The 17,882-nt window shown below is 55.6% G+C and overlaps 1 protein-coding gene across 2 annotated transcripts in view; it reads left to right on the top strand.

Moving 5' to 3' along the window:
• RAPGEF3 (Rap guanine nucleotide exchange factor 3) overlaps positions 1–6,682 on the top strand; it is a 29,394-nt gene extending 22,712 nt beyond the window's left edge. For both annotated transcript variants that reach the window (XM_047067000.1, XM_047066999.1), the window contains exons 19-28: positions 1,695–1,792; positions 2,265–2,390; positions 2,481–2,662; positions 2,893–2,983; positions 3,094–3,144; positions 4,035–4,122; positions 4,481–4,545; positions 5,179–5,233; positions 5,339–5,410; positions 6,267–6,682. In XM_047067000.1, the coding sequence (XP_046922956.1) occupies positions 1,695–1,792; positions 2,265–2,390; positions 2,481–2,662; positions 2,893–2,983; positions 3,094–3,144; positions 4,035–4,122; positions 4,481–4,545; positions 5,179–5,233; positions 5,339–5,410; positions 6,267–6,385 (947 nt within the window). In that variant the 3' untranslated portion in view covers positions 6,386–6,682. The remainder of the gene's footprint in view (positions 1–1,694; positions 1,793–2,264; positions 2,391–2,480; positions 2,663–2,892; positions 2,984–3,093; positions 3,145–4,034; positions 4,123–4,480; positions 4,546–5,178; positions 5,234–5,338; positions 5,411–6,266) is intronic.
• The last annotated feature ends 11,200 nt before the right edge of the window (positions 6,683–17,882 follow it).

Raw genomic sequence — 17,882 nt, 5'->3', positions numbered from 1 at the left:
TGCAGACGGGGAAACTGAAGCTCAAAGGGGTTATAGGCAATTTTCCCAAGTCCACATAGTAAATGAGAGACTCTGGCTTTTGACTCTAGGTAGTCCTCATTCATTCTGTCAGCCGGCAAACGTATTTGAGAGTCAGCTAGTGGGCCAGCGAGGTGTTGGGAGATAGAGGCACCATGGCAGGTGAGATGGAGGAGCTTGATGGTTAGGACCAGAAACAGGACTCCCGGACCTGGGATGGGATCCCAGGACCCACTGCTGACTAGCTGTGTGATCCTGGTCTGAGCAGAGCGCTAATCGGATTCCTCGTCTGTCACATGAGCACTAAAACTGCACCTATCTCACAGGACTGCTGTGGCCATTAGACAAGATAACGTATATAAAACATTCAGCACGAGGAGGCACAAAGTTAGTGCTCAGAACGGGGCAGCGTGAGAATTATTTAGACCTGCTTTCAGGGAACTTGGGCCATCAGAAACCGCTGCGAGTTCTCCGTGAAGGACACAGCCCCGGGGTTGACAGCTGGAGCCCAGGGTAGACAGGAATTAGGGGTACCCAAAGAATGAAGGCAAGGAGTGGAGGCCAGAAAAGCAAAACCTTCTCCCCCTTCAGGAAGTGGGGAGACAGGATGAAGTCATGGGTGCCTGTGCTCTGTTCTGGGAAGCACCGCCCTCTGGTGGCCACCTGGAGAATTACAGTTGTCCAAGGACTTGATTGACACCCTACTATGAGGCAGAAGCTGTTTAGAGCACTGACCTTCAGATTGTTTAGATGGACTTCCACGTCAGTGACTCATATTTTGACCACAAGCCCCCTTCTATGTGTATATTTGCTTGTAAGTCATTTGCATATAGTCCTATACTAACATCGTATCAAGCCGCCTGCGACGTAAAAATGCAAAACAGAAGAGAAAAATGAATATGAGGTAATACTGTTTTGGACACATGGATGGTCTCGTAAATCTGGCTTTGGTGGCTACTGGCCTACAGACTGGGGACTCGAACGTGACTAAAAACACAGACTTGGGGCGCCTGGGTGGCGCAGTCGGTTAAGCGTCCGACTTCAGCCAGGTCACGATCTCGCGGTCCGTGAGTTCGAGCCCCGCGTCAGGCTCTGGGCTGATGGCTCGGAGCCTGGAGCCTGTTTCCGATTCTGTGTCTCCCTCTCTCTCTGCCCCTCCCCCGTTCATGCTCTGTCTCTCTCTGTCCCAAAAATAAATAAAAATCGTTGGAAAAAATAAAAATAAAAACACAGTCTTGGTCAGTAGGAAGTGGTGAAAATCAACACTAAGACCTCTGTAAGGCATTTCCAGTTTTCAAAGGGCTTTTCTATGCATCGTATACTTATGGCCACTACTTCCATAAATTAGTTTATTAGAGTCGTGAGTAGTCAGGGTAAGTCTTGCTGTCTCCATGTGACCAAGGAGGAAGCTCAGGAAGACTCCAATATTGCCCAAGCTCTGCCTGTCTTGCTAAGAGCCCTGTCTCATCTTCCTCGGGTGTGCTGACCTGGGCAGTGCGGGTGTGTGGGCACCTGCCCCTGTGCATTCAGAGCATCTGCCCAGGACTCCAACCTGGCTGCTGGAAGAAGGGGCCTCCCAGCCTCCCAAATGGGGCCTCTACCCTGCCTTCAGGGGCTCCCTGGCCTCCCTCTCTGCACCCCGACCCCTCCCAGCCCACTCTCTGCTCTCTTTGCAGATGCCATTGGCCTGCAGCCAGATGCCCGTGGTGTGGCCACATCGCTGGGGCTCAACGAACGGCTCTTTGTTGTCAACCCACAGGAAGTGCGCGAGCTGGTAGGAACAAGCAGGGTGCCAGGGAGGAGCTGTGTTTTAGGGGTGGCAGAGGTGGGTGCAGGGGAGGGTCATAGAGAGGGGAGAGGGGGGCCTGGCTCTGGCTGCTGCTGGACGTGAGGGAGAAGAGGAAGGAGTGGGACTCAGCGGATGGGAAGGTTCCAGTTGCTGGGGAAGGGAGAGAGCCGGTTGAGAGCTCTCAAGGAGAAACAAGACCCCCCCCCTTGTTGGGGGCTCCCCCAGGAGACAGGAGCCGTACAAGGAGGGGGTCTCCGCACTGGGGAGCCAGCGGGAGACTAGATGCCTCTTTGGGAAGCCCTATGCCTCAGAGGCCCTTCCGTTCCTGGTAGCAGCCCTACCCGCCCAGACACCCCTTCAACCACAGGCACGGAGTCTCCGCCCCCAACTCTCTCCTTCCCTGCGCCTGTCCCCTGGGTTGCTCAGGCACCCCTCCTGAGCTCTCTTCCACCTGCAGACCCCGCTCCCCGAGCAGCTGGGGCCCTCCGTGGGCTCTGCTGAGGGGCTGGACCTGGTGAGTGCCAAGGACCTGGCGGGCCAGCTGACGGACCACGACTGGAACCTCTTCAACAGTATCCACCAGGTGCGGAGGCAGAGAGGGGAGGGGACAGGCGCAGACGGCAGGGGCACCTCGCCCGGTGTGGGCTGATCTCCCCTGCTGTCCCCCATCCAGGTGGAGCTGATCCACTATGTGCTGGGCCCCCAGCATCTGCGGGACGTCACCACCGCCAACCTGGAGCGTTTCATGCGCCGCTTCAACGAGCTCCAGTACTGGGTGGCTACAGAGCTGTGTCTCTGCCCTGTACCCGGCCTGCGGGCCCAGCTGCTCAGGAAGTTCATCAAGCTGGCTGCCCAGTGAGTACCTGTGGGGCCGGTGGGTGTGTGGCAGAGCCCTGAGGCCACCTTCTCTCACATCCCCGTCCCTGCTCAGTCGAGCCCCAGGTCCCCACCCCATCTAGCCCCAGCCCGCACAGAGGCAGTGCTGGCCCAGCCTGGTCCTGGCCCCAGGCTGGCTGTTGCCTGGGTGTGGGGACTCCGTGGGTGTGGCTGCTTCCCCTGAGGGCCTCTGGGTCTTCCATTCACAGCCTCAAGGAGCAAAAGAATCTCAACTCTTTCTTTGCCGTCATGTTTGGCCTCAGCAACTCGGCCATCAGCCGCCTGGCCCACACCTGGGAGGTAGGTATGATCTGGCGAGATGGGGGGGGGGTGCCCATCCCAGGAGTCCCTGTTGGGGATGGGCCTCCCGTCCCAGAGCAGTGACCGCTCCATCTGCCTGTCCTTTGCAGCGGCTGCCCCACAAAGTCCGGAAGCTGTACTCGGCCCTGGAGAGGCTGTTGGTGAGCACTGGGCCTTGGCTCCTCCTTCCAGAAACCCTGATTCTGGGCTTCCCAGCAGCCCTTCTATGTGTCTTTGGTCACTTCCAGGGTTTCCAGCCCTGGGTCAGAGCCTGACTTTCTCTGGGCTGAGAGTCTGGGCTGCTGGCCGAAGGACGGAGTGTGAGCATTATGAGGGAGCTGCGCAGTGCATTATATCCCTCAGTGTGGGGAGCATTGGCCGTGGCTATGACGTCCTGTGTGAAGACCAGGACAGGGCCCACGTGGGGTCTGGCCTTGGGCTCTGATGCACCAGGGGAACATCAGGGGATCGCCGGTCTCCAGCCGACCTGCCTCAGGACCCTGGAAGCAAGTCCTGGCCCCAGACCCCACGGTGCACCGGGGCCTGTCAGTGGCCCCTCAGGGGATGCGAGGAGCCCGTGGGCTAAATTAGGCCAAATGATGAGGGAAGAGTAGGGGAGCCGACTGCCTCTCCCACTCCTCCTCCCTGCTAGGAATTGTTGGGGGGCTAAGAGGTTTGGAGAGTGTTCAAGAGAGAACTGGCACAAAGGTGCTTTTGTCAGCCTGGCTCTGAGCTCTTGGGAACAAAATTCCCTTTGCAGGCTCAAGAGGTTCAAAGGAATTTACTCGCTAGAGAGGGACAGGGGCAGAAACGAGAGAGAGAGAGTTTTGAAACCTGGAGGGCCCCTGAGAGACTAATGGCCGTGAAGTTTGCTTGGGGGGCTGGCCGAGTGCTTCAGGTCTCCTCCCGCCTCTGCAGAGCCCGCCGTGGTGAGACCTGGGGCCCAGGGGAAGCGGAGCTCCGAGAGAATGGTGTTTGCTTGTGTCGCGGTGCGTGGTGGGTCATGCTGAGCGGGGCCCTCCCTCGCTCACTGTGGCTTCTTCCCTCTCAGGACCCCTCATGGAACCACCGAGTCTATCGACTGGCCCTCACCAAGCTCTCCCCTCCCATCATCCCCTTCATGCCCCTTCTTCTCAAAGGTAATAGGACCAGAGCTTACCCTTCTGCCTCCGCCCTTCCAGTCCTGTGCCCGTCTGTATGTCTATCTGACCCTCGGGGTGCTGACACGTTGGGGGCACAAAGATGAGTGAGGAGTTCCCAGGCTAGAAGCAGTGTTGAGACATGCAGGCAAGTGCTGGTGACATCAGATGGTGTCTGATACGAGAGGCCTAAGGGATACAAGGAAATTGCTCCAGGAGGTCAGAGGGGAACCGGAGGAAGAGGGCAGTGTGGGGCTGGGACAGACCCAAGGCTCTCATTATTGGCCCTTTGCCTTTCCTGGGCTGCAGGAAGGGGAAGAGCTTTGGGGACCTTTAAGCAAAACCCATCTCTTGACAGACATGACCTTCATCCATGAGGGAAACCACACGTTGGTAGAGAATCTCATCAACTTTGAGAAGATGGTGAGTTCAAGGACAGTTGAGAGTCTGCCCCTAGAGTGGGCTGGGGGATATGACTGTGGCCGTGGAAGGAGGTGGGGGGTGGGGCAGGAGATAGTCTAAAGGTATTATTAATAATACAGCTATGGGGGTGCCTGGGTGGCTCAGTCGGTTAAGCGTCCGACTCTTGATTTCGGCTCGGGGCGTGATCTTGCGGGTCGTGAGTTCGTGCCCCACGTTGGGCTCTGGGCCTGCAGAGCCTGCTCGGGAGTCTCTCCCTCTCTCTCTGTCCCTCCCTGGCTTGTGTGCTCTCTGTCTCTCTCCAAATAAGTAAATAAACTTCAAAAAATAATACAAATACGAATACTTCTTTTAAATAGCCCCTGCTTCACTCCCTTGCATAGTGGAGACGACAGCCTTTATCACCTCACCCTGCAACCAAGGCCCTCCAGGCCTCTTCCGCTCTAAGCCCTTCCTGATCTCTGTTCTTTCTCTCACTGCCTGCTCCCCGCGGGGCCGTTGGGTAGGCCGGGGCTAAAGCAGACATGGCCCCATCTAGTCCCCGGGAGCGCCCCGCTCAAAGGGGGCTTGGTTACCAGCTGACCCACGGGCCACGCCAGGGTCCTGCCCCTCAGGCCTGGTCTTCTGTCCTCACAGAGAATGATGGCCAGAGCCGTGAGGATGCTGCATCACTGCCGAAGCCACAGCAATGGTGAGAGGGCTGATAACCCTGCTAGGAGCCCCTGCCCCACCTCGTCCCCTTCCAGGCTCTGGCTCGGCCCAGTCTCCCTGACTCCCCCCGCCTCACCCCACGCAGTGCCCCTCTCACCGCTCAGAAGCCGCGTCTCCCACCTCCACGAGGACAGCCAGGCAGCCAGGACATCCACGTGTAAGTGGGGCAGGGCTGGGTGCTGACGGGTCAGCCACGGCTGGCGTTTACAGGCACTTGCACGTATGATGCCCTGAGCTCTCCCCCACACCTCTGTGACGTAGGTAGAATGTTATCCCAGCTTACAGATGCACAAACAGGCCAGAGCACTGAAGTGACTTGGGCAAGGCCCCACAGTTAGTGACTCCAGGCCTGATTTTTTTTGGTTGGTCTTCAGCTGCATGAAATGGGATTAAATCATAAGCCACAGTTCATGTAACACTGTCATCACCGGCCCTTTATTTTATTTTATGTATGTATATATTGTGATAATATGATGAACACCGCTGGGCCCCAGCCAAGTGTGAGCGCATTGACAAGAGCTTCCCCTCCCTACAGACTGTTTCCTCTTCCTGTGCCGCTAGAATATATTTATTTAGATATATTTGTAAATATATAGACATACATACACACACGTGTACGTGTACATATCTCTTTAACGTGCTTCGTAGATATGTTATGAGCACAAAATATTCTTTAGTTTCAGTTGTTTTTGAATTTAGTAAAAGGAGTACTATGCTGTATGGAGTCTTGGGGACCTGTTTTTTTCTGAGTCTGAGCTCTTAACCACCCTTCTGCTCCAGACTGGGGCGGGGGGGGGGGGGTGGACAGTCTTCAGGACTGGCTGTGGGAAGCGGCCGGGTGGGGGGGTGGAGGGCAGCAAGGGTCGTTTGCTCCTTGTGGGAGAAGGGATGGGCTCTACCGAGTGGCATGGGTGCCCCCCCCCACTCTCCTCCCCACCCCCACTCCCAAGTGGCATGGGTGACCCCCCCCTGACCACTCTCCCCTACGCCCTCCCCTTCCCCCACCCCCACAGGCTCCGAGCAGTCGCTGAACACCCGGAGTCCAGCCAGCACCTGGGCTTATGTCCAGCAGCTGAAGGTCATCGACAACCAGCGGGAACTCTCCCGCCTGTCCCGGGAGCTGGAGCCGTGAGGAGGCTGGGGCCCGAGCGGGCACTTCCCGTCAGGAAAGCCAGGGCACGCCCGGGGCCAAGAGGCCCACAGGCTGGCCACAGCTGGGCAGGGCTCTCCGCAGAGTGGACTCAAGGCCCTGGAGCGGGCAGCGTGGAGGCAGCTGTCCCCTGTGATGACGGGTGGCCAAGGAGGACCTCGGAATGGAATGAGCCGGGGCCCAAGGCCAAGGAATGGGGGGCAGAGAGGCCCTGGAGTGGGTGGGAGAGCAGAGCAGGTGCTGGGACTCTGGGTTCAATAGAGAGCTCTCCACACCAGGTTTTTCCCAGATTCTGTGTCTTGTGGCTTTGTTGTCAGGCCATCTGTAGGCGGTTTGTTTTCGCAGCGGACAGAGGGAGCCTGTCACATCTGTGGGGCGGGTGTGTGGCAGGGGCAGGGTGGCCGCCTGGGGAGGGGCGCGGGGGAGGGGCCGTCCTGCTTTTCTTCCCAGAGCACAGGAGATAAACAGTCGGGTGTGGCCAGGGCTGTTCCTACGGGCAGGGGGGCAGGCGTGATGGTCCCTGGGGAGCCTTACCATTAGCATGAATTAACCGGGATGCTGTGTTCCCAGGCCAGCCCCGTTGGGGCATGGCAGTGAAGGCGACACCCTCCCAAACTCAAGAGCTGAGGAGGAGGTGCTGCGCTCCAGAGTGGACCCAGAGAGGCTGACAAACGGTCCCGCTGGTCTCTGGGGTCCAGGCAGGGCGCCAAGATGGCTGACCGCCATCCAAACCTAACCCCCTGACCACAGGGGCCGGAGCGGCTGCTGGAGCCTGGAGCCCCTGTCAGTGGCCGGCCGGGGCGACCCTTGGCTCTCCAGTGTGGTCTGCGAGCACTGTCACAGCCCAGCTGTGACTAACTTCCTCCACCCTCGCCTCCTGGCTGCACTTGCTGTCCCTCTCTGCCTGCAGCACGTCTCAGCCTGTTGGGTGGTCCTCACCATGAACCGGGGCCTCAGAGAAGCGGCAGGTGATGCGTAGAGAACACTGAGGCCGAGGCTTCGGAGGGGAGCCCATCCCTTTCTGAGCCACAGCCGGATCCCGGGAAATCCAGTCTCTTCTCAGGGATGAGAATGGTCCCAGCAAGCTCCGTCAGCATTCAGTCCTTCCCTCCCCTGCCCTGCAGCAGCCCCCTCTCTCCCCAGGGCCTCCTTCCTCTCAGCGGGGGGAGGTGCCCTGTCTGGCCCGGAGAAGGATCTCTTGGCCTTGGGGATGACCCCAGAGTAGGTATTGAGCAGCCGGGCCCTAGGGCGTCTGGAGGCCATGGGCCCATACCTGGAGGTGGACTAGACAGCTGGTGTGGCTCCGTACTCGCTCAAGTCCTCCTCCCCTCACCCCTGCACTGCCAGACCTCTCTTCTCCCTGTGGTCATGGACACACACACAAACTGCTTCCGGAGAGAATTAGAGCCCTTCACGGGAGGCGGCACAGCTGGGATCGTACCTCAGGTTTCTGAGTGACCGTGAGCAAGTTAAGGAACAGTTCTCCGCTTCCATTTCTCCATGGGTAAGGTGGGTGTGATGGTCTCAGTCCAGCTCTAAGTGAAAAGCAAGTCGAACTATAGCTCTGCCTCAAGGGCCAAGGAGACGGCCTCGGCCCGACGGGGTGGGTGGCAGCAACGGGGTGAAGCTGGGCAGAGCCCACTCCTCCAGGGAGAGCCTGGTAGGGCAGGTGGCAGGGTGCCCAAGCCCGTTCCCTTGCCTGTGGGTGGAGATGCAGGACCACGGGGCACGGAAGCTGCCAGAGCTGAGCAATCATGACATGAGGCCCCAGCCTTGGTGAGTCAGGACTCCCAGGGGCTCGCTTCCCCCCTGAACGCATTGTCTGCTGGGGTTTGGTCAAAGGCCAGACCGGCCTGCCGGCCACAGCCCTTCACCATCCTCTCAGACCCGGGGGCGAGACCGGCTCTGCAAAGACAGCGTGGAAGCCAAGCTGGTCGGGGCTGGTGTCCTTGTCAGCATTCCTACTTGTCTTCTCTGGGGCCACATCGATGTCCCTTCTGCCTTGAACCACCCCACAACCTCCCGGCTGCCTCAGTCCCTTGGACATGCCTTTCGAGCCTGTTGGGAGAGGCTTTGCCAGGAAAACAGTGCCCAGGACGTGCAGGAAGTCACAGACGGGGCTCTGGAGACCCTGGTACCTGGGCTGGGTCACCATGGAGGAGGGAAAGGCTCCAGGTCACGGTGGCTTCTTGCTCTTAGGGCCACACCACCTCTGTCTCCCTGACCGCCTAGGCATGGGGGTGCTGGGGGGCATCCTCTCGTGTCCTAGCTGCCTAGGCCGTGCTCGGGGGGCTCCCACGTGGTGTCCCGGCTTCAGGACAGCTGTGGCGGGTGGAGAAACTCGTGGGACTGCTGGGAGAAGAAAGTATAGGAGAAGGCCTTTTAAAAAAAAACCCTTTCTTACCTAAAAGGAGGTAAAGCAGAGAGGGAACGTACGCGCGTGTGCACACATGCTCCGAGAGGAGGAACAGAATGTAGCAGATCACTCTTCCTCTCCAGTACACCCACGTACTCACCCCTCCCTCACCCCTGACCCCTCGCTTCCTTGTGAAGGCCGGGACGCTAATTGTGGGGTGCGTCCAGGGAGGGTCACGCCTCTCCAGCAGGCCGAGCAGGATCTGGTGAAAGGGTAGGGCAGGCCGGGAGCCCAACTGTCGGACCTTCCGTCTCCTCCAGCTTTTCTCCCTGGGAGCCAGCCCTCCTCTCTCTCTCTACGAGCCCTGGGCCTCTGGCCGCTACGCTTCCCAAGCAGCAAAGATTAATCTCAATATTGCTGTTACTCAGTATTTCCCATGCTGATTTAGATTTGAAGAGTTTTCATCCTCTCCAGCATACTTTCACCTCTATTATCTTATTTTTATGCTGATAATAAGGCAGGTGTTTTTGCCCCACCCCACCCCCATTGTACAGTCAAATTGAGGCACAGAATGATCTGCCTAAGGTCACAGAGCTGGCTAATAAGCAGGTGGACTGGTGGAGACTGGGTGTGTTATCAGCTGGGCCCGTGCCATGGGCCTTAGCTCACCCCTGCCCTTTCCTGGTGCCCCTGGCGCTCCAGATGCAATCTCCCTTGAACCCCAACATTTTCTTCTCTTATAGGAACGGGCCCAGGCATGGACATTCCCCCCTCCCTCACTTCATGTTTGAAATCTTACATGGTAGGGGCTCTGTGAATGAGACAGGCAGTCCTGGCCCTCATGGAGCAGACCACCCAGCCAGGCAGACAGACAGACAGACAGACACAGAATGAGGCTGTCAGAAGGGACAGGATGCGCAGAGAGCAAGTCCAGAGAGTGGAGGGTGCCTAGGGCCGTGCGGTCTCACTGCTCACCCCCAAGCATTTAGGCACAGCTCTGCCTCGCAGAGTTGGGGGTTCTCTCCACTTACCACTGGTGAGAGCCACTGAGTATCCTGAGCATCAGACAGGTATAGTGGCTGCTGGCCGGGGCAAACTCTGGCCTGACGGTTGTTCTTGATTCCTTCTTCCCTCCCACGGACGAATAGACCAGAATGTAAATGCATTTCCAAATGTATCCTCACGCCCTGCCCCGTACACAAGTGCTAGGCTTCTCACACAGCTGCCGGAGGTGGGCGGAGGGGGGCCTGGGCCTGACCTAACAGTCCCCTTAGGCCTGTCCAGTTGCCCCAGACAATCCAGGTATCTGCCCCTGAGATTCCAGACTCTTCAAGACCCGAGCCCCGCCCTCCTGTTGCTCAGCTGGACATGGCGCCTTGTGGCCCCGGTGATGAGCGGCTGTTGTCCCTCCCTGTGATGATGAGAGCAGATCCCTCTGAGAAGCTGAGTCTGACTCAGCTGTGCTTTCAGAGCATCTTGTTAGTCATGCCTGGGGCCTTCCTGGAGCAGGTGGCCCCGCTGGGGCCAGAAGGGATGCTGCTGGTGGTAGGTGGAACACTGTGGAAGGAACATGGGCCCAGTGACTCCCAGAAGAAGAGGAAAGCTGCGTCCAGAGCTCAGATCCACTTTTTAAGGGAAGGTGTGGGATTCTAGTTGCTTGCATATGTTTAGACTTCGACCAGCGTGGACGCTGGGTGAAGGAGCCCTATGTATAGGGCCTCATCTGACTCTGCCCGACAAGTTCTCAGCCCTTGGGGAGAACTCAAGGCCTCAGTTGTCTGGCTGGGGTGTGAGGTGTGGGCAGCCGGAGCTGGGTTGCTGGGTTGCTGAATGGAGGAGAATGCAGGCTTTCCTGGCACCAAGGGGACTGTAGCCATCAGACGGGTGGAGGGAGGGTGACTTTTTGCTGGGGTCATGACAGCAAGGCATTTTTAGCTTACTCTGCCTTCCAGAAAGGTGCCCTGTAAACCAGAGCGCAAGGCGGCACAGGTGGGTGTCAGGGCAGCCCTCCGTGGGTGGCAGCGAGTGGAGCCAGAGGGGCCTAGGCCTCAGCGGCCACGTGGCCTTGGGCAAGTCCCTTCCTCTCTTTCCCTTGCTTTCCCGATTTATAAACAGGGATATTGACTAGAAGGGTTTGGGTTGTATTCCCACTCTCAGTGTCTTGACTCAGGCTGTGCAAGGCAACAGGAGATGAGGGGGCAGCGACCCCTCTTGGTCATAAAGCTGCGACTCTCCGAGCATCTTCCCAGTGGTGGCCTCCAGCCAGGACGGAGTGTCAGCTGCGAACAACTTTTTTTAGAAGGATTTTCAGAGAGTCCCCTACCCCTAAGTATTGCCTCCTGCAGCCTGCCTGAGCTCTGGTTGTCTGTAGAAGGCCCCTGTTGTGTAGCTACATAACTTGGGAATTCTAATGGTCTAATGGTCAGGATTCTAATCCTTCTAATGGTCACTTCAAGGGAGAACTAGAAAGGAAGAGCCCTGAGGCAAGGCAGTAGGGGAGTTTTTATGACACTGGGCGAGGGGCAAGGCCCAGAGTATCACTTGGGGAGCACTGGGTAGCGCAGGGCACCCCAGGGCGAGGCAGGTGGCCGGCTTCACCTGCTCGGCTTTGCTGGGGCCGGTCCTGCAGGGGCAACCCATGCAGAACAGGAGTCTGCGGGTCCCACGTGGACTCTGGTGGCTCACGGAGGAGGTCGGCCTTCTCGATCTCTCTTCTTCTCTTCGTTCTTGACTTCTGTGCTGGGCAGCTGCTGGGAATATCATCAAAGAGATCACAGAGCCATGGATTTGTTCCCCCCTGATGCTCCTAGCTTCCCCCAGATCATGTCATGGGGCTGCAAGCCCCACGCCCAGAAAATAAGCCACCCCCTTTGGCAATCAAACCAGGTGAGCTCGACGGTGCGATTCATTGAAGTCATTCCTCCAAACTTGAAAATACTCAAAAGCGCATTACATTTTTAAAATACAAATTTGTTCATGGAATTATAAAAAGAAATCACATGATGGAGAGTTTAGGTTAGGAAAACTGACACTTTCTCATGCTTTATGGCTGTCTTAAATGTTATTTTTTCACAGAGGCGTCCCTAACCATCCTATCTAAATTAGATCTTTTGTGGCCCTGCATTTTTTAATTGAAGTATAATTAATCTACAGTGTTCTATTAGCTTCAAGTGTACAATAGAATGATTCAGCAGTTCTGTACATTACTCAGTGCTCATCATGATAAGTGTACTCTTAACTCCTGTCGCCTGTTTCACCCATCCCCCCCACCCATCTCCCCTCTGGTAACCATCGGTTTGTTCTCTGTCGTTTTTTATTTGTCTCGTTTTCGTTGGTTTGTTCATTTGTTTTGTTTCTTAAGTTCCACATATGAGTGAAATCATATGATATTTGTCTTTCTTTCTCTGACTTACTCCACTTAGCGTAACACTTTCTAGATTCATCCATGTTGTTGCTAATGGCAGGATTTCACTATTTTTTATGGCTGAATAATATTCCATTATGTATATATGATATAACACACACACACACACACACACACACACACACACACACACCACTTCTTTATTCATCCATCTATCTATCAGTGGATACTTACGTTGCTTCTGTATGTTGGCTATTGTCAACAATGCTGCAATAAACATGGGGGTCCTTATACCTTTTTGAGTTAGTTTCTGTTTTCTTTGGGTAAATACCCAGTAGTGGAATTACTGGATCACCTGGTAAATCTATTTTTAAAATTTAGAGGAACCTCCATACCGTTTTCTATACTGACTGTACTAGTTTGTATTCCCACAGTGTATGAAGGGTCCTTTTCTCCGCAATCTTCACTAACGCTTGTTATTTCTTGTCATTTTGAGTCTAGCCATTCTGACTGGTGTGAGATGATATCTCATTGTGGTTTTCATTTGCATTTCCCTGATGATGAGTGATGTGGAGCCTCTTTTCATGCGTCTGTTGGCCATTCTTATGTCTTCTTTGGAAAGATGTCTTTTCAAGCTCTGCCCATATTTTAACTGGGTTGTTTTTACGATGTCGAGTTGTGTAAGTTCTTTATATATTTTGGATATTAACCCTTTGTCAGGCATATCATTTACAAACATCTCCAATGGTTTCCTTTGCCACGCAAAAGCCTTTTATTTTGGTGTAGTCCTAATAGTTGCATTTTGCTTTTGTTTTTCTTGCCTCAGGAGACATATCTGGGAAAACGTTCCTATGTCTGATGTCAAAGAGATTACTGCCCATGTTTTGTTTTGTTTTTCTAGGAATTTTATGGTTTTAGCTCTCACATTTAGATCCTTAATCCATTTTGAATTTATTTCTGTGTATGGTGGAAGACAGTGGTCCTATTTCATTCTTTTGCATGTAGCTGTCCAGTTTTCCTGGCACCATTTATTGAGGAGATGGTCTTTCCCCCGCTGCCTATTCCTGCCTCCTTTGTTGTAGATTAATTGACCATAGATGTGTGGGTTTATTTCTGGGCTCTCTGTTCTGTTACATTGATCTATGTGTCTTTTTTTTTTTTTTTTTTTTTTAAACACACACTTAACCTGGTCTTGCTATGTGTCAGGCACTGTTCTAAGGGCTTTGCAAGGATTAACTCATTCAATCTTCGCAGAATCCTTGTCAGGTACTCCTACTTTCTCTATTTTACAGTTATGGGGAGAAACCAAGGCACAGAGAGGTCAGGAAATCCAGCCAGGCTGGTACAGCTGGCGAGTGGCAGAGCTGGGATTCGAACCCAGGTGGCTTGGCTTTTGAACCAGTGGTCTTGGCATTGTGCTCTGCTCCCCCAGTCACAGCTTGCAGTGTGCTTTGTCCATGGTCTCCCTCCCCCTATGGCAGCGGAGCTCCCTGTCCTCTCATCCACTTTGCTCAGCAAGGTCAAGTGAATGAACAAAGGCTGAGAGAGGTGAAGTGCCCATAAGCTAACTACCTTAGACACTAATTATGATACTTTTGACAGATTGTGGATCTTCACACCATGGGTAGGAACCACTCCCGTCAGTCCCAACGTCGTCTTTGTGAGGGCGGAACGGCCAGCTGTGCCAACACACCTGGGGCAAGAGGCCAGTGAGGGGCCTCGTGCCAGTGCCTGGCTCCTGCTTGGCTGCTCCCGGCTCCTCTGTCTTGCCCTTGCCCTTGCTCACTCCCTTGCCGTCTCTCTGAACCTCCTTATCTCTGTCTGCCTGTCTCATCCGCTTCTCTTTGTTCCTGTCTCTGCCTCCAGACCCTCCCCCAGACTACTGGGGTTTGAGGACACGAAATAGAAATTTTATTTCATGAACACTATTGGGCAGTGTAAAACCAACATCAGCACAGCTGGCATAAGATGTAGGCAGATGGTTACTTTGGGATCCTAAAAAGCAGTCTAAGTTGAGTTATCTGTTACGTCGTGGGTTCGGAAGCTGCTGGAATCCCGGGTCCTGTCTGACCCCTGCAGTGGTGGTGCTAAGGGGTGGCTTGGGGGGTTAGATGCCCCTAAGTTTCCATTAGTTCCAAACAAATGTGCAATAATGCCAAAAATGGTGTGTTTGCTACAAAAACGTAACTACCCAGTGAATGCCTACACCCCATTTCTACCCACTGCCCATAAGCCGCCCACCCTGTGCATACTCAGGAGCCTCCAAGCCTCAGACAGGGATCTGTCTGCTCTCTGTGTTGCTCATTATCTTCCATCAAGCCTTTATAACAAGTGGGGCTGGAAGGCTCGGTTCCTTCCTTCCTTCCTTCCTTCCTTCCTTCCTTCCTTCCTTCTTGGTCCCTTGCACATGTTAACATGGTTACTGAAGATACATTCAATGACAATACAAAGTGGTAGAGGGGATCCAGAAGGCAGACTCCCTGTCACAAAGAATTTCAGAGGTGAGCTGAAGAAACAACCTGTATGGATGAAGTTAAATGGCAGGGCAGGTGCTAACCGACACCACATCGGCAATAACACCAGAGGCGTCGTGATATGCCAGACGCGCCCAGGACAAATATCAAGAGCTGAGTTCACAGGCAGGAGGGGTTACCCTGGCAGGAGGGCTGAAGTCAGGCTGTGTGGAAGGGTGGGTTTGTCCCGGGACGAGAGGTGAGTAGGCCATGGACAGTAGCGGGGAGGGCACTACAGGCTTGGGGTTTGGCCAGCAGAACCAGACGCACAGCCTGGGACTCTGACAAATGGCCCGGGTGGCGTGTCTGACTCATGCATCCGGGGCAGGTGGCGAGTGTGATGCTGAATATCAGGGCTGCCCACGAACCTAAAAAGAAATGCCTGGAAATCCAACGGTGGCACACAACATACGAACCCATGCGAACGAAAAACACACACGGAGCCGTTCTAAAACACATTCAGTAAGGCGTAACTACAGACGAGGGTGGTTCACAAGCGACCGGATGTGGGTGACTGTCTTGGGTCTCGACCCTGGGTACTTCTAGGCCACAGTGGCATGGAGGCTGGAGATCTAGCACCTTTAGGTGCCGGGGGTCCCCTTGGGAGGTGGCTAGGTCTCACCTGCGCTGGGCCAGCTGCAGGGCCCTTTCCGTTCTGGTCTTGTGCTGAAGTGACCCAGGCTCGGTTTCACAGAGGACAAGGATGGTGGGTAGGCTGGCCTGGGTCAGTCCCTCCCATAGCCTGTTGGTTCTGAGACCCCCCCCCCCCCCCCGCAACCACCTTGGTGGCCCAGAGACGCGTGGGGTCTACTTCAATCAGCAGTCTAACGCTGGGCCATCTCTGTCCTCTGTCCCACTTAGAAACCAAGGTTCTAAGAACAGCTTTCCAGCCCAGCCTGAATCCTGCCCATCCAGTAAACGGCATAGCACCAGGCACACGGTGAGCGCTCCGTAAATACTTGCTGATGGAATGCTCATTGCTCACACTGCTGACAGCCCGCCTGCCTCCTGATCCTTGCCCAGGTGGCTTCGCCCTCTAAACCTTCCACAGCGGCACGCAATCCTCACTTCCTGATGGAGAGGAGGCCCCCCCCCCCGTTGGTGCTCTCATCACGGGCGCACCATCTCCCGCGCACCTCTCCCCACCCCCTCCCTGCCCTCTGTCACCAGAATGCAGCCTCCTGGGCCTCCCACCTTGCTGGCTGGCCCCATGGCAAGAGCTTTCGATCAAGGGTGGAAAGCCCACGTGAAGACCCAGCCGGTGAGAGAACTCAGAAAGAGGAACAGCAGAGGTTTCTGTCTAGACCAGCTGCTGTCTGCAATACCATTTAATGCGTTCGTCTCTATGTACATACGTACGTGCATCTAAGTTTATCTAGGAGGCGTCTTCGTGTGAACGTACAGATGTGTGCTCATACCTTGGCGGGTGGACTTTTTTTCTCCTGTCCTATACTTGTGGCCATGTCAGCGCGTCTTGGGATGTAGAGTCCTGGGGTTTGGGGATCCGATCCGGGGAGTGGGGATGAGCAGCCCCGAGAGGCACAGAGGCATTCAGGTGGAGGCAGGATAGCCTCTCAGGATCGCGTAAGGGCTTGCAACACCATACTTTAGTTGCCACTGAGTCTGAGTGCAGACCCCCTTGCATAGCAACCCAGACGCGATTAAGTGGTTGTTGATGCGTTTTGCGAGACAACGGGACGTCAGTGCCCCTTAGGATGGCCTCTGGTGGGAAGCCCCACTGCATAGCTCACCGATGTGCTCCCGACCGTGTCTCCCAACCATTCTGGGCCTCAGTTTCCTCATCGGTGAGTGAGGATAGCAACGGTACCGTTAAGGGTTGCAGGGAGAGTAAAGGAGAGGGTGCACAGGGGGCTTCGTGTGTGACAAGTGACACATGCTTCATCGGTGTTAACAGTTGTCCTCAACGTTGGCGTTGTAGTTCTTGCCTGGGGACCTGGGTCTGAGAGAGCCGGGTCCTCTGATGCGCCCTCTGGCTCTATGGGGTCAGTCTCAACCGTCCCTGGCTCCCAGCCTTGCTCCTGGCCTACACTTCCCCTGTTGGAGGGAGGTGCTCCTGCCCCAGAAGCTCTGTTCCACAGGCAGGTCAGCTGGACAGTAGGGCCACACCGGCAGGGCTCGACAGCCTGGCCTTAGCCAGGGTTCACCCGGCCGGGCCCTTGAGGGCACCGTCCACCCCGAATTCCGAGGCGTCATTCTCCTGGCCCAGCCAGTGACAGTCTCCTTTATTCCTTTAACTAGAGTCTGAGATCTGGGCCTGTGCTGCCCACCCCCAGAGGCCGCGGGTTCTGGCTGGCGGGGGTCGCTGCCTGCTCTCGGCTTGTGCAGACGAAACTCAGGCAGGCCAAGCAGCCTTTCTGCTCCTACTCCTTCCACTGGCCTCCCCCCTCCAGGAAAGGGCCAGGCGGACTCGTCAGCTGTGCTTCTGCTGTGAGTCCCTCGCGAGGTGGCTTGCCGCAGGCTGTCCCCTGCACCCTGGAGACCCCACCTGTGGCCTCTTCTCCACACGGCGCAGGTGGAGGACCGTCCCTAACCCTGGGCCGGGGCGGGAAGCCCCGAAATGAACTTGGAAGGGATTGTCAGGTCCAACCCTGTCATTTCAGAGATGGGAGACTGAGGTCAGAGAGGGGAAGTGTCTCACGTTTCAAGCACACTGGCTGAGGGGGACACGCCCTCCTACTTCACCCCTGGCAAAAAGTCACTATAGAGTAGTCTCAATCGTTCATTAATTGTGCCTTTTCATTGGAGAGTTTTCTTCTATTGAGAGGGCAGAATCTCCATGCAGCGTTCTTTCTGGAACAGGGCGTTTTAGCAGATTTTACCTTCGACAGGAGGGAAAATGTGGCAGCCCCAAGGTCCTGCACTTCTGCTCTTGGACTTGGGGAGCAAGGATGCTGAGAAGCCTCATCTCTCTGGGGAGGGTCCTTGGGAAGACGAGTGTAAGTAAGGGATGCAGGGAGCAGGCTGCTGGGCCCCCAGGAGAGGAAGGGTGGGCCCTCTGGCTCCCTCTAAGGCCTCTTGCCCATCCCTGGCCTGGATGACCGTAAATCGGGAAGCCGTGAGAACCTGGAACATGTAAAACCTGAGCTGCTGACTCAGCAAGAGTTAGAGACCATTTGCACACTATTGCTGGGGTGACTGAGCTCTGTGTGGCTTGATGTTAACAAGGGCAGCCCCTCTTCCCGACCCACACCTCCTATATCTCTCCTTCCGCTGGCCCCCACGCTT

Source organism: Lynx rufus, unplaced genomic scaffold, assembly GCF_022079265.1.
Source record: "Lynx rufus isolate CCGP_SWC_20201006 ecotype Redwood Valley unplaced genomic scaffold, mLynRuf1.p SCAF_7, whole genome shotgun sequence".
Classification (NCBI taxonomy): domain Eukaryota; kingdom Metazoa; phylum Chordata; class Mammalia; order Carnivora; family Felidae; genus Lynx; species Lynx rufus.
This window is presented reverse-complemented; position numbering and strand designations above follow the sequence as displayed.